Raw genomic sequence first — 27,814 nt, 5'->3', positions numbered from 1 at the left:
TCTGCCTTGCCACAGACTAAAGGAAATTTTGCGTAATATTCCATTTTGTTTTATTACAGAGGACAAGAAAAATAATCTTGAAGTAATCTTGCAAATCTTGAAATTGATATTTAGTTTGTACATTGAGTCAAACTGGACCAAAAATAGTGCAAGAAGGCACGTCCTGTTTTATTGTGTTTCATGGTTGCAGTTTAGTGTACCTTCAGATAAGAGTATTGAATGCTACAAAGAATCTTTGGCTTGGCTTCGCGGATGAATACCAAGGGCAGTAATCTGCTGCTGTGGGACAGTGCATGAAAAGTACCATCAGCCCCACAACCAACTGCCACTGCCACTGTAAAGGGAAGCCGCCGGCCAACGCAGAGTAGGGTGTTGTGAGGAAGGGAGATGGTGGCGGGGGGAGGGGGTGGTGGGTATGTGCAGATCTGCAGGAAAAAACTGCCATTTCCTTGTTAACTTTAAAACTGGTATTGGTTCCAATAGTTTTACTGATGTCTGTAGTAAGTAACAGAAAAAAAGTTGTGGTGCGCTGTTAGACAGAATCAGACACACACAAGGTAAAGACTGAACAACAGGCTTTAATCCACAAAAAACTCCACAAAACCAGCCTGGCTGTGGCTGCAGCAACTCAGTGTGAGGCCTCAGGAGGTCGGCGCAGGCTTATATCCTGAAGGGTGATTGACACCCAACCGGGTGGGGCTTGATCCATTTATGCCGACTGATTGGCAGCCAGCCAGGTGTTATCCTGTCCCCTTACACTCCTGCAGGTACACCGGCCCCCTGCAGTAGGCCGGTGGTGTACCACCACAAAAGTGAAACACGAAAGTCTGCTGTGATTGTAGTAAAAACACAAATACTGGAGGAACTCAGCCGGTCTCGCAGCAACCTTAAGAGATAAAGACATATAACCGATGTTTCAGGCCTGAGTCCTTCAAGAAACGCCAGTTTTTCGAAATATATCTTCACCTCCTGTGGTAGCTGCATGACCTGCTGAGTTCCTCCAACAACAAAAGCTTACAATGATATAACACCTTTACTGTTGGGAGAACTTCCCGTGGCCCTTCATAGAAGTTTGATCAAGCCAATGACATTTACAGAGATCTTAATGCAGGTGACCAGGAACTTCAAGGGAAAGGTTATGCTAAGGACTGTCGAAAGAGAGAGTGTCTTAAGGATCCAAAAAAGTTAGATGCAGAGAAAGGCAAGAGGTAGAAGACGAAAGTCTGCACACTCCGTGGTTGAAGTAAAAACACAAAGCTGATGAAACACAGCAGGTCAAGCAGTGGCCTTAGTGTTTTTGCAGAGAAAGACAATGTGTGCAAGTGAAATCGAGGATCATGCAAATACTTGATCAGAAGCTGATCTCTGAGCCAAATATGAACTCGGAAGTTGGTAAAGAGTTTGATTCCATTTCAGACCCTTGCTGGGAAGAGGTCAGGGTTTTAGGATATGGAGTGAGATCAAGGTTTTCCCATTATTGTGTTCAGGAAAATCTCTATCAATGTGGGATGGAGTGTGGTTCCTGAAAGATATGGGGCTCTGTGAGTTTTTATTTCAATACAACCTTCATGTTTCATTGAAGCCCAGTTTCATTTGGACCAATGGCCAATGGGAATTGCAAACCAGTCAAAAGGAAAAACTTGCACTTCTCTTCCTTTTTACATCCAGGATGTTTGAAATGTTGCGTGCAATCAGTTTATGCAGAACAAGATCCCAAAAACAGCAATGTGGTCAAGAACACAATCAGATTTAAGTGATGTTATTGGAGGAAAATTATTGTTCAGGACACTGTGGTAGACTTCACCTCTCTTCCACAAAATGGGTGATGACTGCAATGTCTGACTGAAAATCTCACTCCTGCCGTCTGTCTGAAGGCAAATTCTGGACAAGACAAGACTGGAGCTGATCTGGAGTATGCTGGACAGGATTCCAACATGCCAACAGTGTTCAGGGTCATCTCTGCGGATGCTCGAGCCCCCACAGGTTTGGTAGACACCAACACAAGAGCTGAAAGGGGGACACTGATCGCTGCACTTTGATCGAGGCGCTGCCATTCAAGGCCTCACTCAGACCTTCCCACTGCAAGTACATTTGCAAGGTTGACAGGACATAACGAGGCTTGAGAAGGCATCCCAGACAACCGGATCATCGTTGCAGACAGTTCCGCCTCCTCTTTTCTCCTGTGCTTGATCTCGATTGATATCCCCGATGCAGGTCCACTCACTTCCCCAGCCTGGCCTTGTCACACACCACTTTGAGTGATCCACATGGCTGGAGAAGGTAATGCCCAAGGGAAATTCAATTCTCTCCACGTTGTATACCGCGTACTGTGCTGAGCAATTGGAGGAGAGAGTGTGTCGAGAATTCAGCCAAGACTCGACCATCAGGTCACTCTGGAAGACTTCTGCCACCCAACCAGAATACAAATCTACAAACATAAGGAACAGGATGAGAATTAGGTCACACATTCAAGAACAGTTTCTTCCATGCTGTTATCAGACTCCTGAACGATCCTCACACCAGTAAAATAATGCTGACACTGGTATGTTCTGAGTGATTCTCTCTCTCTCTCTCTCTCTCTCTCTCTCTCTCTCTCTCTCTCTCTCTCTCTCTCTCTCTCTGTTACTCTCTCTCTCTCTCTGTTACTCTGTGTAACGACTACAATCCATAGAAAAGCCGCTCGGAGGTGACGTGTTGGAAGAATTCATGATGAAGTCCAGATGAGTTTTAAAAGGTTTATTAATTAACACAAAAGAACACCTATAATAGAGTAGTAAAAAACATCTATTGTAATATTGTAATGTCCTTGCTAACTTGGTAATGGTAATAAACGTCCGTGATGATGGTCAACAGAAAATATCAGAGCCCTACTCATCCACTGCCCTCATTTCAATGGGACGTGTGAGGGGAGCGCCTAGAACTCACCACCACAGGGAAGGGATAGGAAATACAAAGGCAGAGCACATACTTGCAATTATGTAGAGCCTTTCCCTTTCCTTTCAATACATCCCAAACCCTTCTTCAGCCAGTGAAGAATTTTTGAAGTGCAACTGATGTAATGTGGGAAGCAGCTTAGAAATGTTTCAGATTGAAGCTATCAAAATGTACAGAGTGAAGAAAAAGGGGGTTAATGATAGAGTGCTAGTGATAATCCTGACCACTCGAGGGAGTCGGAGACAAGTTGTTGCAGCTAAGGGTAGATTTCAAAATGGATGCCTCCACGAGGTCATGAGTGAGTACTATAGCTAATAAAGTATAGTTGTTATATTGTTATGACAATAAAAGAAACATCACAGGGGTGCCAGGAGTGGAAGAAACACCAGGAGTGAGCAGAAGGATTTATACTTTTTGGTTTCAATGGGCTAGGGTGGGAGGAGTCACTCGAAGAGCATGAACACTGGCATGGTTGGTTTGAATGGCTGCTTCTGCACTGTGAATTCTATAATTATATGTAGATATAATTACATGTAAGATTCAACCTCATCACCTAATTATGGGTTTACACCAATTGCTGCACCCCTTATGTGTAATGGGAGAATGGGAGAGGAGGTAGAATTAAATTAGCTGATGTCAAAACATTCACCACATATACACAGATTCTTTTATTGTCATATAATAAAATAGATGTATCACATGAAATTACCTACAGTCTGCCAATAGGCTGACAAGTATTTGCCAAAAGCAGAAATTTGCCCATTGCCCCTGACAGTCAGAGGAAGAGAAGCAAAAGAGACCACTTCAGAGTCACTGAGTATTCATGGATTCGCCTCCCGCAGCCTCCACAGCCGCACAAACTTCATTTCAAGCTGTCGGTAACCCGAGCTCAAGATCCAAAACTCCGACGCAGTCAGGAAACCCTCAGCACCCTTGGTACCCTCTGGCATCCCTGTTCCGATAGCTGGTACCCATTCAGCCAGTCTCGAGCCAGTTTCCAGTAGTCCGTGGTCTGTTGTGAGGCCTTTGACCACGTCGCCAGATGCCCGCAACCTGCATGGGTTCTTCACCCTGACTTGCCAACAATTCGCTACCTGCGTGTTCTTTAGCCGCTGAGCCCTTCACTGGTCTGCCGCTGTGGTCACCGTCTCATAGGGTGGTCTCCTCTGTTTCTCCTTCTCAAACAAGGAGTGCCCTTCTCATTTTCTGGGGTCCTGCTTCCACTGTACAGGGAAATAAAATTTTTGTTCCACTGTAGCTCCTTTACCAGGCCGTTTAATTCTTGGAGTGGGTGATAGAACCCTGTGGTGAAGCCCTTTGGTTTTTCAATTAGAGCTTTTAATACTCATTAATGAAATGCGGGCATTGATGACAAGATGAACATTTATTTATTTGAACAGCCAATCAGATTGTTGTAATTCTGCAGTCACAGATAAAATGCCTTCCCACAGATATATCAGTGAACTGGATGGGTTTGTACAACATTTTAGTGTCAGCTTTATTGATACCACATTTTTATTGTAGTTATTTAAAGAATTATCAATTTGACCACCCGGTTAAATACTGTGGCTGTAAGAGCAGGTCAGAGGCTGGGTACCTAATGATGAGTAACACATCTCCTGTCACCCCCCCCCCCCCCTACCTCCCCCCCACTTAGCACCAGTCAGGAGCATGATGGAATACATAACAAGAAATAGGAGCAGGAGTAGGCCATCCAGCCTATCAAGCCTGCTTCATCATTCATGGCTGAGTTATCTCCACCTACCTGCCATTTCCCCATATCCCTTAATTCCCCTACTATATAAAAATCTATCTAACCTTCTCTTAAATATAATTTCACAGATTTACCGCCCTCTGGGAAAAACAGTTCCTCCTCATCTCCTAAATCTACAGCCTTGGATCTTGAGGTTCTGTCCTCCAGTTCTGGTCTCCTCCATGAATGGAAACAACTTACCTACCTCTATCCTATCTATGCCTTTCATAATTTTATACATTTCTATAAGATCCCTCTCATTCTTCCAAATGTTTGAGGAACCTGAGGGGGTAACATTTTCCACATGTAGAATGATTGGTATGGGCCATGAGCTGCCAGATGTGGTAGAGCAGGGTACAATATGACATTTAGCCAAGTATTAGGATAGGAAAGCATTAGAGGTGATCAGGCTAAGTGCAGGCAAATGGGAGCAAGTCCAAAAGGCCATTTGGTTGGCAGAGATGAGTGAGACCAAAGGGACCTGTTTCCATGCTTATTCACTCCTTGACATCTTTGGATCTAAGCCTTTCAGAATTTTATTTGTTTCTATAAGATCCCCTCTCATTCTTCTCTAAAATCCCCTTTCATTCTTTCCTCCACTTGGTTGGGGGAGTGAAGTTCTAAAACATTCAAGAACGAAAACACAAGAACTACAGACGCTGTAATTTTGACCAAACATTGAGAAAGCTGAAGGGACTCAGCAGGTCAGTCATGGAGAGAAGTGGACTGTCCTTCATAAATCAAAGAATTGAGTATAGGCATTGAGATATTATGGTAAAGATGTAGGGGATAATGGCGAAGCCAAATTTAGAGTATAGTGTGGTGTTTTATTCACCTAACTACAGGAAGGATATCAATCAGATTGAAAGAGAGCAGAGAAGATTTACTAAGATGTTGCTGGAAATTCAGGAACTGAGTTACAGGGAAAGGTTAAACAGGTTAGGACTTTATTCCCTGGAGCGTAGAAGAATGAGAGGAGATTTGATATTTAAATTATGACGGGGGGATAGACAGAGTAAATGTAGATAGGCTTTTCCCGCTAAGGGTAGGTGAGATACAAACCAGAGGGCATGGGTTAAGGGTGAAAGGGGAAAGGTTTAGGAAAATATTAGGGGGAACTTCTTCACACAGAGTGTGGTGGGATTGTTGAACAAGCTGCCAGCTGAGGTGGTGAATATGGGCTTAATTTTCACATTTTCAGAAAAATTTGGACAGGTTCATGGATGGGAGGGATATGGAGATCTATGAAATGGGTGCAGGTCAGTGGGACTAGACAGAATAATAGTTCAGCACCGACTAGAAGGGCTGAATAGCCTGTTTTCTGTATTGTAATGTTCTATTGTTCTAATTTCAATCAAAATCACAACCCAAAACAGTGACTGTCCATATCTTTCCATGCACGCTGCCAGTGATCAAGACGGTTGACACCACAAGGTGGACAAAGCAGCCTTCTTGATTGATGTTTCAACCACCACCCTCAACTTTCTTTGTCTCCATCACTGATACAACATGTACCATTCACAAAATGTACTGCAGAGACTTTCCCAGGCTGCCCCCAAGTCTCATGGCCTCCACCTTCTAAGAAGGCAATATAGATACATGGGAACAGGAATAAAACACAAAAGTCTTCAGACACTGTGATTGAAGTGAAAGCACAATGCTGGAGAAACTCAGCAGGTGAAACAGAGCACTTGATGTTACAAAGATAAAGATACACAACCAATTTATCGGGGTTGGGCCCGTCATCAAGGTATGAACAAATGTCGGCAGGTGTCAAAACAAAATGGTGGAGGGGAGGAGCACAGTCTCAAAGGCAGGAGGGGAGGACACACCAGCAAGCAGGGGGAGGGGGGATGGCTCTGTGAATGGAGAGGGAAAGGGATGGTGAGCTGGAAGATAGGGAAGAGAATGAGCACTGAGATTAGGCTAGCAGAAACTGGAGAAGTCAATGTTAATGCCATCCAGTTGGAGAGTGCCCAAATGGAAAATTAAGTGTTGCTCCTCCAATTTACAGGTGGCTTTGGTTTGGCAGTGCATGAGGCCATGAACAGACATATCAGTGCTGGAGTGGGGCACTGGGAGATCCCTGTCATTGATGCAGACAAAGCGAAGGTGCTCAGTGAAGCAATCTCCCAGTCTGCGTCCAGTCTCTCCGATGTAGAGAAGGCACGTGGGAACACCGGGTTTCCCTTTGAGATCCGCTCTATCTCCATTGCAGTTCCTTCCCTGTCGCTGGATTAAATCCTGGATCTCCCTCCCGTCAGCATCCCTTCACCAGAACAATTGCAACAGCTCAAAGAAAACAGTACTCTGCGGGCCCTTTGAAAACAATTAGGCTTCCTAGTGATACCTTGACCCAAAAAAAATGAATAAAATAATTGAATTTTCCAGAGGGTGAGAGGTGAAATTTGAAAGGACATTAACATTAATTAGAACATAGAACAATACAGCACAGTACAGGCCCTTCAGCCCTCGATGTTGTGATGGCCCATATATCCCTTCCTAAAAAAAGTACTAAACCATCCTGATCCTATAACCCTCTATTTTTCTTCCATCCATGTGCCTATCTAAGAGTCTCTTGAATGTCCTCAATGTTTCAGCTTCCACCACCATCCCCAGCAAGGCATTCTAGGCACACACAACTCTCTGCAAAAAATTTACCCCTGATGTCTCCCCTAAACTTCCCTCCCTTAACTTTGTATAAATGTTCTCTGGTGTTTGCTGATCCTGCCCTCGGAAACAGGTGCTGGCTGTCCACCCTATCTTTGTCTCTCATAATCTTGTAGACCTCTATCAAGTCTCCTCTCATCCTTCTATGCTCCAAAGTGAAAAGTCCCAGCTTTGCAAACCTTGCCTCTTAAGACGTATCCCATTGCAGGCAACATCCTGGTAAATCTCTGCACCTTCTCCATAACTTCCACATCCTTCCTATAATGAGGTGACCAGAATTGAAACACAATAGTCCAAGTGTGGCCTTACCAGAGATTTGTAGAGCTGAAACATGACCTCTCTACTCCTGAATTCAATCCCCCTATTAATGAATCCCAGCATCCCATAGGTCTTCTTAACTACACTATCAACCTCTGCGGCAACCTTGAGGGATGTATGGATTTGAACCCCAAGGTCCCTCTGTTCATTCCCACTCTTAATTAACCAACCTTGTACTCAGCCTCTGGTTTGTCCTTCCAAAATACATCACCTCACAATTATCCAAATTGAACTCCGTCTTCAGCTTTTTTGCACAACTCTACATCCTGTCTATATCATCTTGTAACCATCCACAACTCCTCCAACCTTCGTGTCATTCGCAAACTTACTGACCCCTCCATCTACCTCTTCATCCAGGTCATTTATAAAATTACAAAGAGCAGGGGGTCCCTGCGACACTCCACTAGTTACTGACCTCCAGGCAGAATACGATCCTTCCACTATTACTCTTTGCTTTCTTCCTACAGTCAACACATGAGTGGAAAGAGAGGCACAAATGACAAAAGAGACCACTTACCATCTCCAAAGTCCTTGTACTTGGCGAAGCTGATGAATTGTTTCCCTTTCACTGATGAAAGGATGACCTTTCGGTTCCAAGGAGGGGTTTTCTTGTGTTTGCCAGCCATTGCGCTCCGGAGATCTGGTAAGTCCTCAGCAAAGGAGGGTGGAATGGAGTGATCGTAGATTTGGGGGTTGTTGTATAGCAACTGAGTACCTGCAAGAGAAGGAATGTTTAGGGATGTCCTTCAGAACCTTTTAGAATCAGAATCAGGATTATTATCATGAACATGAGACACAAAATCTATTGTTTTGCAGCAGCGGTTTTGTGCATTACAGGCGCAAAAATTATATTTCCTTAAATACACTATTTAAATAAATAAATACATTGATACAAAAGAAGAGAAAATGTGAGGTAGTGTCTGTAGTTCAGAAATCTAATGGCGTAGGGGAAGAAGCGGTTTTTGTACCACCGCGCATTCATCTTCCCGATGGTGGCAGTGAGAAGAGGGCACGGCCTGGGCGGTGAAGGTTCTTGATGATAGAGGCTGCTTTCTTGAGACGCCACCTCTTGTAGACGTCCGTAATGGAGTGAAGACTAATGCCCATGATGGCGCTGGCTGAGTTCACATACAATCTCTAGCTTTTTCCTATCCTGTGCGTAACAGAAAGTGGTTCAACCAGACAGAATTCGCAAGAGCCTTTCAAAAACATTTTTATCCCAGTTCAACTTTTCAATGAATAAAAAAAACCCTTCATTTCAGCAAATAATGGATCTGAAGGTTTTGCAGATATTAGGTACCATTCATCAAATTGCTGGAGCAGAACCCAGCAATACAGCACCTCTAAAGTAAAACACAAGTCAAACAGTGTCCTTTATATAGCAAAGATAAAGATACATCATCAACGTTTCGGGCTTGAGCCCTTCATCAGGGCATGGAAAAATTTTGACAGGCATTCGAACAAAAATTCCATTTCCCTTAGCTCTCCACCCCATTCTCTCTCTATGCACATAACCATCCTCTGGACCCTCTCTTCATTATCCACCTATTACCTCCTGCCTGTGGTACTATGCTCCTACCCATTACCCCCCCACCTCTTTTTAGTTCAGACACCTGCCGACATTTTTCCACATCTTGATGAAGGGCTCAAGTCTGAAATGTTGGTTATCTATCTTTATCTTTGCTATGTAAAGTATATTGTTTGACCTGCTGAGTTTCTCCAGCGTTGTGTTTTTAGTACAGCACCTCTGGTCCACTTAGGTAGTAATAGTCTGCATAAGCCTTCATCTCCAACATAATCCATTCCTTGCCAACAGTCCAAAGCCCCTTTTCCACTGGCATCCCAGTTAATTGGCTGTGCACTGTCCCAGGATAGGAAGCCCTCTGTGTCATTTCCACTGGGCCTCCCTGGTTTTGGCAGACCGGTTCTGGCTGCGAGGGGGATTATGGGTAAGGAAGACAGCCATTGCTCCTGCATTGAGCTGTCGCTGTCTGCTTCTTGCCGCGAGCCGGTGCAGTGCTCCAGTGAACTCTGGGCTCAGCAGCACTGCACCCCTGCTGCCAGGTCGGGAGTTAGATGGGGGGAGGGCGCAGACAGCCGGGAGCTGGGGGTGGGGTGTTGGCGATGGACGTCTGGGGGCAGGGAGGGTTAACGGATGGCCAGGGGTGGGGGCTAGGAGCAAGGCATTTGCTTAAAGGGATTGCCATTTTAAAATGATTCTGAAATCCGGAAGGTGTCCAGTCCCAACAATCCTGGATAAAAGATTAGGCACCTGTAGTAATTAATAATTATACTTATTGAAAATAATCTCTTAGCTAACTGTTATTTCATTGAATACAATCATATGTGTATTATATTAAAACATGCCAATACCGTTTTATTAGCTGTGCCAAAATTATCTTGAAGTAATTTCAAGTTTACATTTGCACAAGCATTCAGTGGGAACATACTTTTGTCACAGGAAAACAATCTGCACAACATAAGATTTTTGGGCACACTGACAACTAAAAATTAGAGGGAACATTGCCTTTAGCCCATCCCATCAAACAACTATTCAAACACTAATCTCCCATTAACTTTATTTTTAAAATTCTCCTCACATTCTTCTCAGCACCTCCTAGATTCTGCCACATACTGACACAAAGGGCAGTTCAGAGAGATCAATTAGCCTATCAACCGGCATGTCTGGGGGATGTGGGAGGGAACTGGAGCGCTTGGAAGAAACCCACATTGTCACATGGAGAACATGCAAAATTCATGCGCATGGCATCCAATATCAGGATTGAATTCCGTGTCTCTGGCACTGTGAGCCTGCACCTCTTCACTGTGCTGTTTTCTTTTTTGTGTGCCTCTCACCTCCACCATGCCTCGTGGCAGTTTGTTCAGCTGTCTGGGGTAAGAGCTTTGTCAAATAGTTCACTGGTCAGCTTCTTTATTGAACATCCAGCATCGGGGGCAACCTGTGCTCACCCAATGAACATGGAATCAAGATTCAAGTTTCAATTTATTGTCATTTAAATTTAAAAAATTTAAATTTAGACATACATACAGAATGGTAACAGGCTCTTTTGGTCCACGAGTCCATGCCACCCAATTTGCACCCATTTAACCAATATCCCCAGTATGTTTTGAATGGTGGGAGGAAACCGGATCCCCCATGCAGTCAGGGGAAAATGTATAAACTCCTTACATACTGGGATTCGAACCCCAGTCTCAATCGCTGGCGCTGTAAAGGCATTGTGCGAACTGCTGCACCAACTGTGCCACCACAAATGTAATAAACAGAGTGCAATATTACACAAAATTTGTTTCATCTGCTGTAAGGCAGACAGATTCACCTCACTACTGCACTAGTCACAGTGCAGCAATCACTCTGTCCCTCCAACACAGTGCACTAATGCCTTGCTACTCTCCATCGACATTATAGAGCCCACTCAGTGCTGCCCTGTTTACATTGCCCCAATGTCAGACTACCATATCTACATGTGTAATAGTTAATACCGTGTAAAAGTCAACCCGTATTTTGGCCCCAGCCGCCCATGCATCCAAGCTCCCAACACCCCAACCACAGACTTACCATCCAGTCCTAGCCATCCGAGCTCTCGACATCCCTTCTGCCATCTCTTGCCCAGGCCCCGGCCGCCTGTCTATCCAAGCTCCCGAAGATGCCCCAACCACAGATTCTCACCTAGGCCCCAACTGCCTGCCTATCTGAGCTCCCAATGTCCCAACCGGTCCCAGCCATCCAAGCCCCCAATGCCTTGAACGACGCAGGTGGTTACCATGATCAAAAGTAGTATGTGTGGTAATAGTCAGACCCCCTAAATTTTACCCTGAACATTGACCCCAAAACTCATCTATTACACGCTTATATATGGTGAATTAAATTTTTTTATTTAGACATACAGCATGGTTTACAGGCCCTTCTGGCCCTTGAACCTGCTGCCCAAATACACCAGTTAACCTACAAACCCTTTTTTGAAAGGCGGGAGGAAACCGAAGCACCCGGCGGAAATCCAGGTAGACACAGGGAGGACATGCAACCACCTTACAGACAACACCAGATTCGAACCTGAGTCGATGGCGCTTTAATAGCATCGCGCTAACTTCTACGCTAACCCTGCCCCCCCATAATAGATTTTAATTCCCAAGTCTCAGCTATTGGAATTGAACTCAGAGGCATGTGTGCTCCCCACTGCTAACTCAAGCACTGAAGAAGTTCCTTCTGGGAAAGTACCTTACCGATGTCATTGAATTGGGAATAGGGGTACGTAACACAGAGGAAGGATTGGCCATTTTTCAATCCGCTGTGTGGCCACCAATAGCTTTCTCCAGTTTTTGGTGGAAAGTGTGGAGTGCTGTGGACTAACCAAAATCCTTGTTTCCGATCCAAAAGCACAACTCCTAGGTTTGGAAAGCAAACAGGCAGTGATCAATAAACATTTCAATGCCAATATATTCGAACCAACAATGCCAAGGAATATTCTGACTCCGATTGTCAATCTCTTATTGGGAGCAACAGTCACACATTAGAATTCTGGATTTAGGAGGATAATAAAGGGTGCAATCCAGTGTCAGCACCAAGGGGGGGCATTCTCAGGCATTACCCCCCCCAAAGAGGTATTGTTACCTCCCCCACCCATGCTAGGGTGTCCGGACGATCTGGTTTTAGGCTGGACAGTCTGGCTTTTGAGTAATCTGTCCTCTGTCCAGCACCACCTCGAGCCCAATGTTAATTTGTCCTCCATTTGGGAGTGTAGGGGCAGAAAGGGGGAACATCATGTTAAATGCAACGTCCCGAGGCCCATAGGCCATGCGTGGCCATAGAAACATGGCGCGCATGGCCTACAGACTAAAGGACATCGCATTTAACATAGTAAGTTTCCCTTTCTGCCCTCTCCCACCCTCGCTGAGCAAATTTTCGTCAGATGGTGCCCCCGGTGGTTTCCCTAATGCCCCCTCCCCCGCTAAGAAATTTCCCGTGAGACTAGTGGCTCCAAAGGTGTAAGAAAAGAAATGAGGGTTGAAAATAGAATGTTCTAGAGCTGGAAGAAGGTAGGGACAACAAAAGTTGAGTTAAAACACAATGCTGGAGAAACTCAGCAGGTCAAACAATGTCCTTTATAGAGAAAGATAAAGATACAGAACTAATGTTTCCAGCTTGAGCCCTTCATCAAAGTTAGACAGGTGCCCAACCTACATTTTATTTTGATGAAGGGCTCAAGCCGGAAACGTTGGTTCTGTATCTTGATCTTTGCAGTATGAAGTACACTGTTTGAAACAAAAGTTCTGCAGTCACTGTGATTGTAGTAAAAACCCACTGAAATGTTGGAGGAACTTAGCTGGTCTTGAAGTATCCATAGATATAAAGGTATATTGCCAACGTTTCGGGCCTTAGCCCTTCTTCAGGGAATAAACAAAGAACAGGCAATCTCAGAATAGAGACAGTGCTGGCTAGGGGAGGAGTCCGACCAACAAAAGATGTTAATTGTATATGATCAGAGGAGATGTGAGAATTGATTTTGGCTCTAGAGGGAAAGGGGAGAGAGAGAGACAGAGATGGGGAAAGGTGGCGGCGGATGAAGTTCGGTGGGGGGGGTGGGATTTAACAGAAACTGGAGAAGTCGATGTTAATGCCATCTGGTTGGAGGGTGACCAGTTGGATGATGAGGTGTTGTTCCTCCAATTTTCAGGTGGTCTCGGACTGGTAGTGCATGAGACCATGGACAGACATGTCAGGGGAATGGGGTGGGGAATTGAAATGGGTGGCCACTGGGAGATCTGCATTATTGCGGCGGAGGTGCTCAACAAACCGATCTCCCAGTCTGCGCCCCAGTTCTCTGATGGACACTGTCCGACCTGCCGAGTTTCTCCAGCATTGTGTTTTTACTTCACTCATGGTGTCCACAGACTTTTGTGTTTTAACAAACAGTTGAGGCTGTGGATGGATTTGAACTCAAATATCAGTGCTTTAGCAACAACGTAGATCACTTACAACAGCCATTCTCAACCGTTTCCTGGCTATGCCCCCTCCCCCCTCCTTTAGGACTTTGCTCAAAGTTTATGGGCCCCCTTTCCTGGCATTTTGGTTTCTTCTGTACTTCTCTGCTACCATCTACATCAAAAAACATTTTTAAAAATGATCTTGCATAAGGTCAGGCCTGGGTTAACCATTAAGCAAAATTAACACTTGTGTAGGGCATCAAAGGAAGGGGACGCCACAGAGTTTTTTTTCCAGTGCCGGATTTACCATGCTGAACTAGGGCCCCACAAAAAGGGGGGCCCTCAATAAATAAGAAAAAAACCCATATATACAGGTTATTTTTAATAGAGTTATGGGGTCTGGCCTGGAAGAAAACTGAATTTTTAATCTACTATTTCACATTCAGCTCTTATTGGATCTTAATGTCTTGCCAGTTGGACAATGGAAGGGCTGAGGGGGAAACCATTGTTGGGCCCTTCATACAGTTCAATAAAATGAAGTCACACAGAAATGGTAGGAAATGTTTAGGTTGTTGTAGCATGACCTCAGTGGACACTTGTTATGTCCAAAGACACACCTGTCACTCAGCCCATTTTAAACAAGGTTGCTGGACCCCCAGACTCTCATTTAGGAGACCTAGGTATGAAACAAGAGCGAGAGAGAGCATCACACCAGCCGTGGCTCATCACCTTTTGTGTGGCCTCCATAGGAACTAGAGTCGTCAGGTCTTTGGTCATTGTAGAGCACATACGCCACATCATCGCTCTGTAAAAATAAGGCACAGGAATCAAAATGAAAATCCATCCAGCAACTTCATTCCCTCTCCCACATTGACATGATCTATAAGAAATGTGGTTTGAAGAGTGTGTGCAAAATCGTTGAGGACCCCTTCCGCCCCGCACACAGCATCTTTCAGCTGCCCCCGTTGGGGAAGAGATACAGGAGGATCCGAGCCTGCACCCACAGGCTGAGGAACAGCTTCTTCCCACGGGCAGAGAGATGCTGAATGACCCAAGGAGCCGCTCACACAAACCCTCCCATAGGGTTTATATATGGATGTATGTACTCCATATGTATAGTTTGTCTGCATGTGTGTTATATCTGGTTGTTTTTGCACTGAGAACATGGTTTCATTGGGTTGTACTTGTACAATCGGTTGATAAGAAGCTTGAACTTAATTGGATACGCTTAGGTAAATTCTGGTAGTTAAGAAGACTGAACATATTATAGAGGGCCCAGATTTAGAAGTTTGAACGAGGGGCTACAGTTATATGGATGAGGAGGTTTGTGTCTGTTTTGTTTAGAGGAAAGGAAAAGCTGAGGGGCGATTCGAAGGAGTAAACAAAATGATGAGGAGTATGGACAGTGTAGATAATAGATGGTGGTTCTGCTTTTTTTTTGAAGGGTCAAAATAAAACCAGGAGAACTGAGGTCTTTAAAACGAATAATGCATGTGATAGGTAGATGGAGATCGCGATGATTATTTTCCCCCATTTAATATGTGAAGGCTGTGTCACAGATGTAGGTAATTTTCCCCTTCATTCCCTTTCATAGAACTTTCCCTGCAAATCTTATTTTTAAGAGCTGGGAAAGAGCTTGGTTTTGGTGAAAGGGGTAGTTGTTTGGAAGAAACGTTGAAGGAACTTTGATCATTTCTGACATAGCCATTCGCCAGATGTGTCGGGGTAATGAAATACACTTTAAAATAGCCGCCGTTTAAGTGTTTTTACCTTCCCTTCATCAGAAGTATCTCAATGGCTGTAAAATGCTCTGGGAGCATTAAAATCATGATTGCTTTTTTTCTCCTCCAAATCCTGAGGGAGGAGCATGGTTGGTCAAGTTTCACCAAGGTCTTGTTGTGGAAGTGACAAGTATGGGAGCCTTTTCTTTGTGGCCATTATTGTAAATAACCCCCACGTCCCTCCATTCAGACAACTGTAGACAACCACTTCAGTTACCTGAGCTACAGGTGTGTCATAGAGTTGCTGCAATGTTGCTCCCACTGCTCCCCGAGTGTCATTTATTGAGTATGTCCCAGATCTCCAGCCAGAGGTTCCGTGGTCCATGTACATATACAATACTCCCGAGCCACCACTATCTTCAGGCAACTTGTAAACGATGAACCTGAATCAGAATCAGAATTTATTGTTGCTATAAATTACATTTCCGAAATAAATAAATAGTGCAAGAAAATAGGATAAAGTAAGGTCATGTCTGTGGTTCAGAAATTTGATGGCGGAGGGGTGCTGCTGGGTGTTCGACTTCAGGCTCCTGTACGTCCATCCTGATGGTAGCATTATGAAGGGGGCATGGACTGGGTGGTGAGAGTCCTTGAAGATAGAGGCTGCTTTCTTAAGTCTCTGCCTCTCATAGATGTGCTCAATGGAGTGAAGACTGGAGCCCATGGCATCGCTGGCCGAGTTCACAACCCTCTCTGTAGCTTTTTCCTGCTCTCTGCACCAGACAGTAATGCAACCTGATAGACTGTCCCCACGGTACACCTGTAGAAATTTGCAACTAGACAGAATGCTCTCCATGGTACCCCTGTAGATTAAATAAAGAAACTGTTGTATGCTTAATTGGTTCTGCTGTTCTGCTGTTTGCTTTCTTACAGCATAGGCTGACTTTAACACAACGATTGATTGGATGTCACGTGATGGAATAGTGACCGGTAAAAAAATACCAGCCCTCTCCAGAAAAGTTTAAAAAAGTAAAGAAAAAGCAAAGCTACAAACACAGAAACCATGAAAAATTAAAAATAAAAGTGTGGAGAAAATGGCAGCAAAGAAAGAAAAATCAAAAACAACGGGAAGAAAAGAAGAAGGAAAGACGTCGGAAGAGAAAGGTGAAGGCCTTACCTGTCCGAGGAGGCCCGCCGTGGAGAGAGAAGCCTGCTCCCTGAGGTCAGTGGAAACCCCGAACTCAGGACTACAAAAATGGCTCACGGAGCCAAAGTGCGCAACCGCGCATGCGCGATGCACAAGACAAAAACAACACCGAAGGGAGGGGGGGACCAGCTGAGGAGCAAACCTCCACAGCTTAAACAGACAAGTATAACACGACAGCAAGACTCTCAACAGGAAAACATAGAAAATAATGGGAACAAGAAGGAAGAGAATAAAAATAGGAAATCAGAGAAACAACAGATGACCAACCCAGAGGAAGAAGACCAACACCAAGACACTTTTAATAAAAATAAGAAGAACAAAAATACCCAACAAAATAAAATAAACAACCTTTCCTTCAGAGAATGGGAGAGAAAAGGGATCAAAAGAATAGAAATTTGTTTTTCTGGAAGTAAATTATCTTTTGAACAAATGAAGGACAAATATAATATAACTCACGATACAAGGTTTGCATACCACCAACTGAAAACCTACTTGAAGGACAAATTGGGAAACAGTCTGAGGTTACCAGAAGGAAGCAATTTTGAATATGTGATTACGGACACAATGATAATTAAAAAATTTATAACAAACATGTACATCAAACTGCAAGAAAAGGAGAACGAGGAAACAAACTGTAAACCTAAACAAAAATGGGAACAAGATCTAAACATAAAGATAAAGAATGAAACATGGGAAAAGCTATGCTCCGGAAATATGAGAAATACAATAAATACGAGGTTACGCGTGATAAAATATAATTGGTTATACAGGCTATACATCACACCCCAAAAGTTAAATAAATGGGACCCACAGTATCAGTAGATGTTTTCGCTGTAAAAAGGAAACGGGAACAACAGTACATGCAATTTGGGCATGTGAGAAAGTGGAAAAGTTTTGGGAAGATCTAAACCAGATATTAAATAAAATCAAAAAAAGCAATATACCAAAAAACCCAGAGATCTTTCTTCTAAGTAATATAAGAAATAAAGAATTTGGATTCAATTTGGATGGAGCACAAAAAAGATTTATTATGATAGCCTTAGCTGTAGCAAAAAAATGTATTATGTCAACCTGGAAATTAGAAGACAACTTGAGAATACAGCAATGGTACATAGAAATGAATAAATGTATTCCATTAGAAAAAATAACATATAATTTAAGAAATAACATCACAATATTCAAACAAATATGGGAACCATACATGAAATACAATAGAGAAATCTTACCATGAACCTCCACCACCTAAAATGACAGAAGGAGAAGAAATGAATGAAGAAATAACGAAATGAACTGACTCAGTATATAAAAGTAAAAGATAAAATTTTCTTGTTTATTTTATTAAGTGATGACATTGTTTAACGGATTTAATGTATCTTATAGATTGAACTTTGAATAAATGGGAAGGGGGGAGAGGGAAGGAGGGAAGGGAGGGGGGAAAAGGGGAGATGATGACACTATATATTCAAGAGAAAAATGCCTGTATGTATTTTGGTCAGTATGGTTTATTGTGTGAAAAATAAAAAATTAAAAAAAAACACTACGATTGATTGGAAAAGTGTCGCAGCTTCACCTCATTTTCATTTCCTGTGGAGATTGGAGAGGGATTGCAGACATGTGAGTGGCTTTACCACAGAGGAAATTGATAACAGTCACAAGAAGGACAAGTGAAAGGGGGGGAACTGAGGATAGCACTAGATAAATTAACAGAATGGTATAAACAAGGGGACTTACAGCTACCAAACTTTAAGAATTATTATAGAGCAGCACAATTAAGATACCTATCAGATTTTTATCAAACAAGGGAAAAACCAGATTGGACTAGATTAGAGCTAGATAAAATAGGGGAGAAGATACCTGAACATATACTATTTAAGTGGGATGAAAAGATGGTGCAACATGACAATTCACCAGTACTGCACCATCTGCTCAACATTTGGAAGAAGATTCACGTAGATAGGAAAAAAACAAATTATCAACTACCAAAATTATTATTGACACAAAATCAACTAATCCCTTTCACAATAGATAACCTTTCCTTTAGAGAATAGGAGAGAAAAGGGATCAAAAGAATAGAAAATTGTTTTTCGGGAAATAAATTATTATCTTTTGAACAAATGAAGGACAAATACGGTATAACTCACGGTACAATGTTTGCATACTACCAAATGAAAACCTACTTGAAGGACAAATTGGGAAGCAGTCTGAGGTTACCAGAAGGAAGCAATTTTGAATATGTGATTACAGACATAATGATAATTAAAAGATTTATAACCAACATGTACATCAAACTGAAAGAAAAAGAATGAGGAAACAAGCTGTAAACCCAAACAAAAATGGGAACAAGATCTAAACATAAAGATAAAGAATGAAACATGGGAAAGGCTATGCTCCGGAACTATGAGAAATACAATAAATACGAGGTTACGCGTGATACAATATAATTGGTTACACAGGCTATACACCACGCCCCAAAAGTTAAATAAATGGGACCCAACAGTATCAGACAGATGTTTTCGCTGTAAGGAGGAAACGGGAACAACAGTACATGCAATTTGGGCATGTGAGAAAGTGGAAAAGTTTTGGGAAGATCTAAATCAGGTATTAAATAAAATCACAAAAAGCAACATACCAAAAAATCCAGAGATCTTTCTTCTAAGTAATATAAGAGGTAAAGAACTTGGACTCGATTTGGATGAAGCACAAAAAAAGATTATGATAGCCTTAGCTGTAGCAAAAAAATGTATTATGTCAACCTGGAAATCAGAAGATAGCCTGAGAATACAGCAATGGTACATAGAAATGAATAAATGTATTCCATTGGAAAAAATAACATAATTTAAGAAATAACATCACAGTATTCCAACAAATTTGGGAACCGTACATGGAACACAACAGAGAAGTCCAACTGCGGACCTCCACCCCCTAAAATAACAGAATGAGAAGAAGACGAAATGAACTGACCCAGTGTGTAAAAGTAGATGACACAAATTTCTTGTTTATTTTCATTGTATGATGACATGGTTTAATGGGTTTAATGTATCATATATGTTGAACGTTGAGTGGGTGGGGAGGGGGGTGAAGGAGGGAGGGAAGGTAGGGGAGAAAAGGTGAGAAAATGACAGTGTATATTCAAGAGGGAAATGTTTGTGTGTATTTTGGTCAGTATGGTTCATAGTGTGAAAAATAAAAATTTTTTAAAAAAGGACGAGTGAAGGGGGCGTCCCCTACAGGACGGTGACCGTGGCAGCATCCCAGCGAAGGGGCTCAGCGGCTGAAGGACCCACGCAGGGTGTGGCTGCTGGAGACTTGCGGTCAAGGACCCACATAGGCTGTGGACTGCTGGAGATGGGCTCATGGGAACCAGGTGTCGGAACCAGGATTCAAGAAGGGCCTTGAGCGCCGAGGGCTTCCTGATTGTATTGGAGATTTGGATCTGGAACTCGGATTGTTGATGGTTTGAACAAGAGTCTGTGTGGCCACCGAGGCTGCGGGAACGCTGGAGGCAAATCCACGGACACTCAATATCTCTGAAGACACTTTCTTTTGCTTCTCTTTTACCTAATGTTAGGAGGCGCCAGGCAATGTTCATAGCAACTCTTTTTTTTACCTTACAGCAGGCAAAAGTTGAAGAATATCATGTACACTAAATCTCGTTAGAACGTGATTCATTAATCCGCAGAATCGCTTATAGCGCGGGTGTCTGTGGACCCCAAAAGCCGCTTTCAGATGGAGTCGCCTGGAGAATGCGGCTCTGGAGCCGGCTGCGGGTGTCTGCGAGGCATGTTCAGGTGGCAGTGCTGAAGGTGATGTTCTGCCACCTGAAAGGTCCGCAGTGGGGAGAGGTGCCATGGAGCAAACTCTGGCTCCTGAGTCGGGGCAGGGGAAGCCACCTGACAGCCACTCTCCCCAATGCCGACAGTCACTCTCCCCGCTGCCGACAGCCACTCTCCCCGCTGCCGACAGCCACTCTCCCTGCTGCCAACAGCCCCCCTCCCCTGCTGCCAACAGCCCCCCTCCTGCTACCGACAGCCACCCTCCCCGCTGCCGACAGTGCCTCTCCCCGCTACCCACACCACAGCCACCCTCCTCACTGCCTGACAGACCCCGGCGAGGGTCTTCGGGCCCCTGACGTCCCACGCCTGCTGTTCCAGTCTTGTAGTCCCACGCTGGCCACTCCAGCCCCGTAGTCCACGAGTCGGCTGTAATGCAGTTCTAACGAAGGTTTACTGTATATTACATTTTTTTATGTACAATTGCGTGGCTATAAAAGGAACCTTTGAAATTTGGACTGTCCATTTCTACCTATGGATGCTGTCTGACCGGCTGAATCCCTCCAGTGATTCTTTGTCTGCTTGAGAATTTCTATAAGTGCTTCATTAAAAGGGGAATCCTCTGAGGTTGGATCTTGTCAGGGTAAAGCGTGTGGGTTTGGTCGCAGGATACAGGCTCTCTATTGGTTTTCAAAGAAGGGAGGTTGGCCAGACTTGGGGCAACTAAGGAACTGATGGGGGTTTCTGCATTAGAGGAGCTGAGGCAGGGAAAAGTTTAGTTTAATTAGTTTAAGCACCTCTGGGTGCTTCGAGTTCCTCCCACCCTACAGGGTTTGTTGGTTAATGGGAATATTTGGCAGACACGGACTTGTGGGCTGGAAGGTTCTGACACCATAAAATATATAAAAACAAGAACTTTTAAAATGATCTAGGACAGAATGGTCTCCTGATGTTCCCGTTTTACCCTGAATCTTTCCCCAGTAAAGGCAGCTCCAGATTTAGTTCAACAATCTCTGGGGTTGAGAGTTAAATGATCCACCTTACCAATCCACTGGCTCCCCATCGTCGTCATGGCAGGAAATGTCCGAGGTCACTGATGAAGCCAGGCAGGCGACCATCAGAGAGATGAACCTGTACCGATGGGTGGAAATGGTCATCTGCAAAACAATGTCAATCATCAGGGTTAAAACATTAGCATCAGCAAATCCATTCGCTTCCCTCCTCTTATCTTCTCCATCATCGAACTTTGAACTCCTCCAATTCAGAATTCTTGATGACAAGTCTAATCCATGGCTCCCCTGCCTCTCTGTCTCTGGCTCTGCCCAATGCAATAGCATGGATCTCTCAATGGCCAGCCATTTCAATTCCCTGTCCTATTCCCTTGATGACGTGTCTGTCCATGGTCTCATACACTGCCAGACTGAGACCACCTGCAAATTGGAGGAACAATGTCTGGCCATTAACATCAACCTCTCTGGTTTCCATTAGCCCCCCCCCCTCCTTTATCCCTATTTCCACTTGTCCTCAACTACCACCCCACCAGCTTCCTTGACCAACATATCCTCCTCTGCCATTTTTGCCACCTACAACACGATCTCACCACCAGAAACATATTCCCCTCCAAACGGATGGCATTAACATCGATTTCTCTGGTTTTCATATAATCCTCTCCCTCCCCTCAGCCCTTCTTCTTCCCCCTGTCCCCAGCGCTCTCTCTCTCACTTTTCCCTTTTCCCTCTCTCCTTTCACAGAGCCAAGATCAATTCTCACTTTTTCTCTTATCATATACAATCAACATGTTTTGGCTTTTGGTCTGGTCTTCCTCTCCCTTCCATTCTTCCCCCTTTCTCTCTCCAGTCTTTATTCTGAAGCCTTCCTGATCCTTGCTTATACCTTGAAGAAGGGCTCAGGCCCGAAACGTCAACAATATATCTTTACTTCCTACGGAAATAAAGACCGGCCGAGTTCCTCTTGGATTTCTGTATGTTTTTAACTCTCTCTCTCTCTCTCTCTCTCTCTCTCTCTCTCTCTCTCTTTCTCTCTCTCTCTCCTCTCTTCTATCTCTCTCTCTTACACTCTCCCTCCCCTCTCGTCTATATCTCTCTCTCTACTAAAGTTCTCTCATCCTCCAAGATACACTTTAAAATCTACATTTTTGAACAAGAGGCTTTGGACAACTGCTTCAGTAGAGTAAAACTGATAATAGTGGAAAGTGTCCTGGTGTGTTTAAAAAGAGGATAGGGCCCTGCCTCATTTAAATAGAGTGCTGTAAATTGGGCTAATGTTTCAAAGGAGTGCAGGAAGTGGGGTCTTGGTGAAATCACTGCCGAGAATGTGAGACTTGCTGGCATTCAGCAACAAAATTAGGACCAGTGTTTGTTGTGATTAAATCTTGGGCCGCACTGCCCACACAAGCACAGTGACCACAATTCACTGGCTCTCCATTGCCTGGAGAGGAACATTGGGAAGTCCCAAAAGCCAGTAGAGAAACAAAAGATGAAGATCTGAGAACTACAACATTTATATCCAAGCTATAGTGAGTTTATGTGGGTCTCCTGTGTCTTAGTCAGGCTCTCTTTAGTATTTAGTGAAACACAACACTGTGTAGTAAAAACACATTGAAATGCTGGAGACACTCAGTCGATCTCACAGCATCCATAGGAGGTAAACGTATATCACCGACGATTCAGATGTTATGTCTCTGAGTTGCTTGGGAGGCTTCTTAAATAACTTAGAGATGCAAGATTCAAATAACAGGAGAGACTTTACTTCCACCATCTCAGGAAACTGTTCACACACATTCCCATACGCCTACAGTGGCGCGCTACAGTTACTACAGAGAGAAGGGTGTATTTTTACGTGGTTACAAAATAGTTCACATTATCCTGAATATAGAATAGGAGGTAAAGATATATTACCGAAGACTTAGGCCTGAGCCCTTCTTCAAGGAATAAGCAAAGAATAAGCAAAAAAACAGGAAATCTCAGAATAGAGACAATGCTGGTTGGGGGAAGAGTCCAAAAATTATTAATTGGATAGGATAAGGAGAGAGGTGAGAATTGATTTTGTCTGTGTGAAATGAGACAGAGGGAAAAGGGAGAGAGAGACTGAGCTGAGGAAAGGCAATGGGGGAAGAAGTGGGGGGGGAGGGGTTTAATATTTAGTATTTAACCATTGATAGGATTTGGGAGTTACTGATCGGTCTGGCACTTTCTCCTTGATTTTATTTAAACTTAGAACAAAGAAGCCTAATGAGGCCACATCAGAGCCATTGGATTGCTACAGGCAGCTTTCCCCTTCCTTTTCTAAAGAATATGAGATGGGTTGGCTGCCGCGGGGGCAGAGGGTCAACTGCAGCGAGGGCAGAGGGGTCGGCTGCCGCTGGGTGGGGGCAGGAGCGCAACTGACGGTGGGAGGGAGACTGACAGCCGGTGGGAGGGAAACTGACAGCCGGTGGGGGGGTCGACAGACAGCAGTTGGGTGAGGACAGGGGAGACTACCGTGTCATCGCGGAGGGTGGGGGGTGGGATCCCCTTAAATCGCTGGAGGCACCTTTTCCCCACTAATCACACCTGGGTCCCAGGAAGACTACCCGGGTGCTGCAGCTTAAAAGCACCTAGTGCGTCAAGGTCAAGATCGAACCCGGTTATCAGGGCTGCAAGGCAGCAGCTCCAGCGGCCAGGCTGCTCGACCGTGTTGCCACGTATCATATCGATTGGAGACTTAAAAGGAAACGAAGCGGAAGGTGGAGAATGAGCTCGGCCTCTGCTGTGGCAGAAAAATCCCACGGTGCATCCGGAATCTCACCTGTCCTCTCAGCAGCTCACTCATCTTCCGCCTACCCTGCCCTCCCTCAGCCAGTCCAGCGAGCAATAAGACAGAGGGCAAGGTTTATACTTGTCCGGTGTTAGGAAATATACAGGGTGCTCGTAAAATCAGGAAACCTGGCTGTATTGCTCAACTCAGTTCCCCATTGTAAAGTACACTCTGCATTTTGAAAGGATTCTTTTCATTTAACCCATTCTCTGAACCAGCTAGATGCACAAAAGCAACTTTTCTTTATCCCCACCCTCCTTGGTTTCCTCACAGAAGTTGTTCGAACCTGACACGTACCTTTTCCTTCAGATCCACCAGGCCTGTCAGCACAAACTGGCTATTCAGACAACAAAGCTGATATTAATTTTTTTTCAAAAAGCAGCTCTGAGATGTCACCACAGGCAGCTGGAGTAACAGAGGTTGTACTTCCTGCTTTAGTCAGTCAATCTGCTAGTACTGCCCATGTCTCTTGTCAACTAACCACAGAAGGCAGGCCTTGAAATTACATCAGCCAAATTAGTCAGTAGGACAGGAGCCATCAGGCAAGCAAATATAGTTGAAGTAAGGGGGTAAAGCATGAAAGTCTGCAGACCCCATGATTAAAATTAAAACACAATGCTGGGGAAGCTCAGCAGGTCAAACAGTGTCCTTTATATAGCCAAGATAAAGATTGGCATGGTTAGGACAACGCTTTTACAGCGCCAGCGATGAGGACCGGGGTTCAAATCCCACGCTGTCTCTATGAAGTTTGTACATTCTCCCCATGTCCGACTGGGTTTTCCCCAGGGGGACTCTGGTTTTCTCCCATCATTCAAAACATACCGGGGTGGGGTTTTAGGTTAATTGGGTGTAAATTGGGTGGCACAGACTCATGGGCCGAAATGGACTGTATGACTAAATTTTTAAAAATTAATTTAAAATTTTTAAATTTAAAATAAATGTGAGAGATAATAGAATATAGGAAGTAAAGCTAGTATGAATGAAATTCATGGACTAGAGGAAGTTAAATAAGTGCTGAGTAGGGATGAATTCCGATAAGAGTGTGAGGAAGGGTTAAGCAAGTATAATAGAATAAGGGTCTTATAGTGATAGAAAGAGTTAGCAAGAAAGAATTTGTAAGTCCTGGGGGTTGAGAAGTGTGAATAAGGGCAAAGGCAGATTCATGAATAAGGACAATGACATGATGGGACCCAGACAAGATACCCCATGGTCTTCCAAGTTTACAGAAACTGCAGGTAGGCAGACAGAATTACCAAATGCCAAACCAATCCAGGAGGCAGAAGAATGTTAGGGGGGGAGGGTACCTCTACACTGAAATGAACTGTATAAAAGTTGGGTGAACCCCAGTGTGTGTGTGTGTGTGTGTGTGTGTGTGTGTGTATTCCCATGGTAAGGGGAAGCACCCAACTTTGCACTGTTGTACAATAAATGTTCTTTGTTCTCAATTTTTGTCTCGAACAAAATCTGTGAAGGTACTTCTGTTTCTCACAGTGTCATCACGATGTCATCAGCCTTCCTCTAGCTTGCAGCAGCAGTATGTTCTTGATGCGCCGCAGAGCGCACCGCTACGCTGCTGACACTACCACAGAGAGGGATTGGAGTCGATGCCTTGGAGCCAGTCGGGGAGCCTTCATGAAGGTATATTTTCTGACGTGAGGGCAGAGAATCTCTGCCTTTATGTTTGGATTTTTTTGCTTTATGAAAGGGAATATTTTGGGCCTGAGCCCTTTGTCAAGGTATGAGAAAAACACAGACAGGCACCTAAACAAAAAAGTGAGGGGAAGGGGGAAGGGGGAAGAAGGGGTAAAGTGCAGAATACAGGCTAACAGGTGGATACAGGTGGGAGGGTAAACGAGAAAAAAAAGGTGAGGTGATAGGGGGAGAGGGTAACCCTGATAGGAGAGGGAAGGGAAGGGGTGGGGGGTTGGAGGATAGGAGACAGAGGGAGAGTTTGGGGAGGGGGTTTAATGGATGAGTGGATGTCAATGCTGCCTGGTTGGAGGGTGCCCAGATGGAATATGAGGTGTTCTTTCCTCTGATTTACGTTTTGGCAGTGCATGAGGCCATCAGTATGGGAATGGGGCGTGGAATTAACATTAATGTAATGCTGGAAATTGCAGGTCAGGCCATATCTGTGGGAAGAGCTTCAGAACTGAGAAGGGGACAAAAGAAGCTCATTAAACTGCAGGGAGGATGGGGGAAGGGGATCGTCTTTCCCAGGGGAAGGCAGGATGACCATAGGGCGCAAACTGCAAACAAGGCCAGTGAATGAAGGAGAGGAGATTTTGTGTTGCAAGTGAACGCGCTGTTGTCGGAGCTGGGCAGTTTCAGAGATTACAGCTGCAGAGAACGCGGGAAGAGCAGAAGGGAACGAGAATGAAGAGAAACCTGTTCTATTTTATCTGTCACACCGCAGGACGCCCCCCCCCCCCCCCCCCCCCCCCCCACCGGCTCAACAGCTAATGAAGTTCCTTTGAAGTGCAGTCATGGGAATATACAGCAAATCTGTTTCCGACATCAACTGGAGACCTGGGTCAGTCACATGGTAAAACACGAAAATCTGATTGAAATAGAAACGCGACGCTGGAGAAACTCAACAGGTCAAACAGCGTCCTTCATATAGAAAAGATAAAAGATGCAGAGCGAACATTTGGGGCCTGAGCCCTTCATCAGGGTATGAGCAAAATGTGGGGGTGGGAGTGTGAGGAGAGAGGCAGGGTGAGGAGCACAGGGAGGAGGGAGTGAGGTTACAGCAGCAAACAGGGGGAAGTGGAATGGCTCTTTGCTTCAAGTTCAAATCCTACTGCATCACATAAGGAAATCAGAATCAGAATTTATTGTCATGAACAAGGTATGAAATTTGGTGCTTTGTGACAGCCTCATAATAGGTGCCGCCCAATTTCACCCAGTTGACCTACAATCCGCACTACATTTTGGAGGGAGGGAGGAAACTGGAGTCCCCGGAGGAAATTCATGTAAACATGGGGAGGACATGCCAACTCCTTACAGTCAGTGTGGGATTTGAACATGGGTCGCTGGCACTTTAATAATGTTGCACTAACTGCTGCACTGAGCATGCCACCCCACGGTTATGGTGGTCCAGGATTAAATGTTGTCATGTGGTATTGAAGAGGACACCCCTTCTTTTCTTTGAAAGTTCTGTGCTTTCTCTTACATCCAGTGGAGAGAGCAGATAGAACTTCATTAAAATCCCATCTGCTTGACAACAATGCAGCACTCCCTCAATGTCGTAGCTTCTACATTGTCAGCTGGGTTCTACATGATGGCTGGGTTTTGAACCCACTCATGTTTGATTTGGAGCCAGGTATGCTGCCCGCTTGGTCATGGCTGACGGAATGGCATACAGAGGCAAATAAAAGAGGAAATTCTCAATGAGCCAAGCAGCATTGGTGGAGGAAGGGAGAGAGGGGTTAATGTGATGCCTCATTATTGTATCATTGCCTGTTGCGCTTTTAACAATCAGTTTGTTTACATTTATTATCTGTTTACAGTTCTTTATTTCTTTATTTGTTTGTATATATACAGTGTGTACAAGTAAACCTTTTTTTGCACTAACAATTACTGATGATTCTGCTGCGCCCACAGGATAAAAACATTTCAGGGTTTTATGTGATATCATGTACATAACACTGACAATAAATCTGAAAGAACCATAGAGTGC

The 27,814-nt window shown here is 44.3% G+C and overlaps 1 protein-coding gene across 2 annotated transcripts; it reads right to left on the bottom strand.

Moving 5' to 3' along the window:
• Positions 1–560: 560 nt before the first annotated feature.
• On the bottom strand, positions 561–24,558 carry dnase2 (deoxyribonuclease II, lysosomal). 2 transcript variants are annotated; one of them, XM_069927410.1, is made up of 7 exons: positions 24,430–24,558; positions 21,361–21,473; positions 15,617–15,782; positions 14,348–14,423; positions 11,918–12,079; positions 8,193–8,390; positions 561–2,428 (listed from the first exon to the last, which is right to left on the bottom strand). In XM_069927410.1, exons 2-7 carry the CDS (start codon positions 21,471–21,473, stop codon positions 2,067–2,069), a joined length of 1,077 nt encoding a protein of 358 aa, XP_069783511.1. In that variant the 5' UTR covers positions 24,430–24,558; the 3' UTR covers positions 561–2,066. The 2 variants fall into 2 exon arrangements, with proteins under 2 accessions (XP_069783511.1, XP_069783510.1); XM_069927409.1 differs by lacking the exon at positions 24,430–24,558 and adding an exon at positions 24,124–24,191.
• Between the last annotated feature and the right edge of the window lie 3,256 nt (positions 24,559–27,814).

Source organism: Narcine bancroftii, chromosome 3 (assembly GCF_036971445.1).
Source record: "Narcine bancroftii isolate sNarBan1 chromosome 3, sNarBan1.hap1, whole genome shotgun sequence".
Lineage (NCBI taxonomy): Eukaryota > Metazoa > Chordata > Chondrichthyes > Torpediniformes > Narcinidae > Narcine > Narcine bancroftii.
Note: the sequence above shows the minus strand (reverse complement) of the source record. Positions and strands in the feature narration are given on the sequence as shown.

What these genes read in the sequence shown, in the direction of transcription:
- dnase2 (XM_069927409.1), bottom strand. Translation starts at nt 24,147, where the DNA reads ATGAGTGAGCTGCTGAGAGGACAG. An exon ending in CTATGGAGGCCACACAAAAG is followed by an intron (nt 12,080 to 14,347) that starts GTGATGAGCCAC and finishes TTCCAAACCTAG; the next exon opens with GAGTTGTGCTTTTGGATCGG. An exon ending in TTCCCAATTCAATGACATCG is followed by an intron (nt 8,391 to 11,917) that starts GTAAGGTACTTT and finishes CTTCTCTTGCAG; the next exon opens with GTACTCAGTTGCTATACAAC.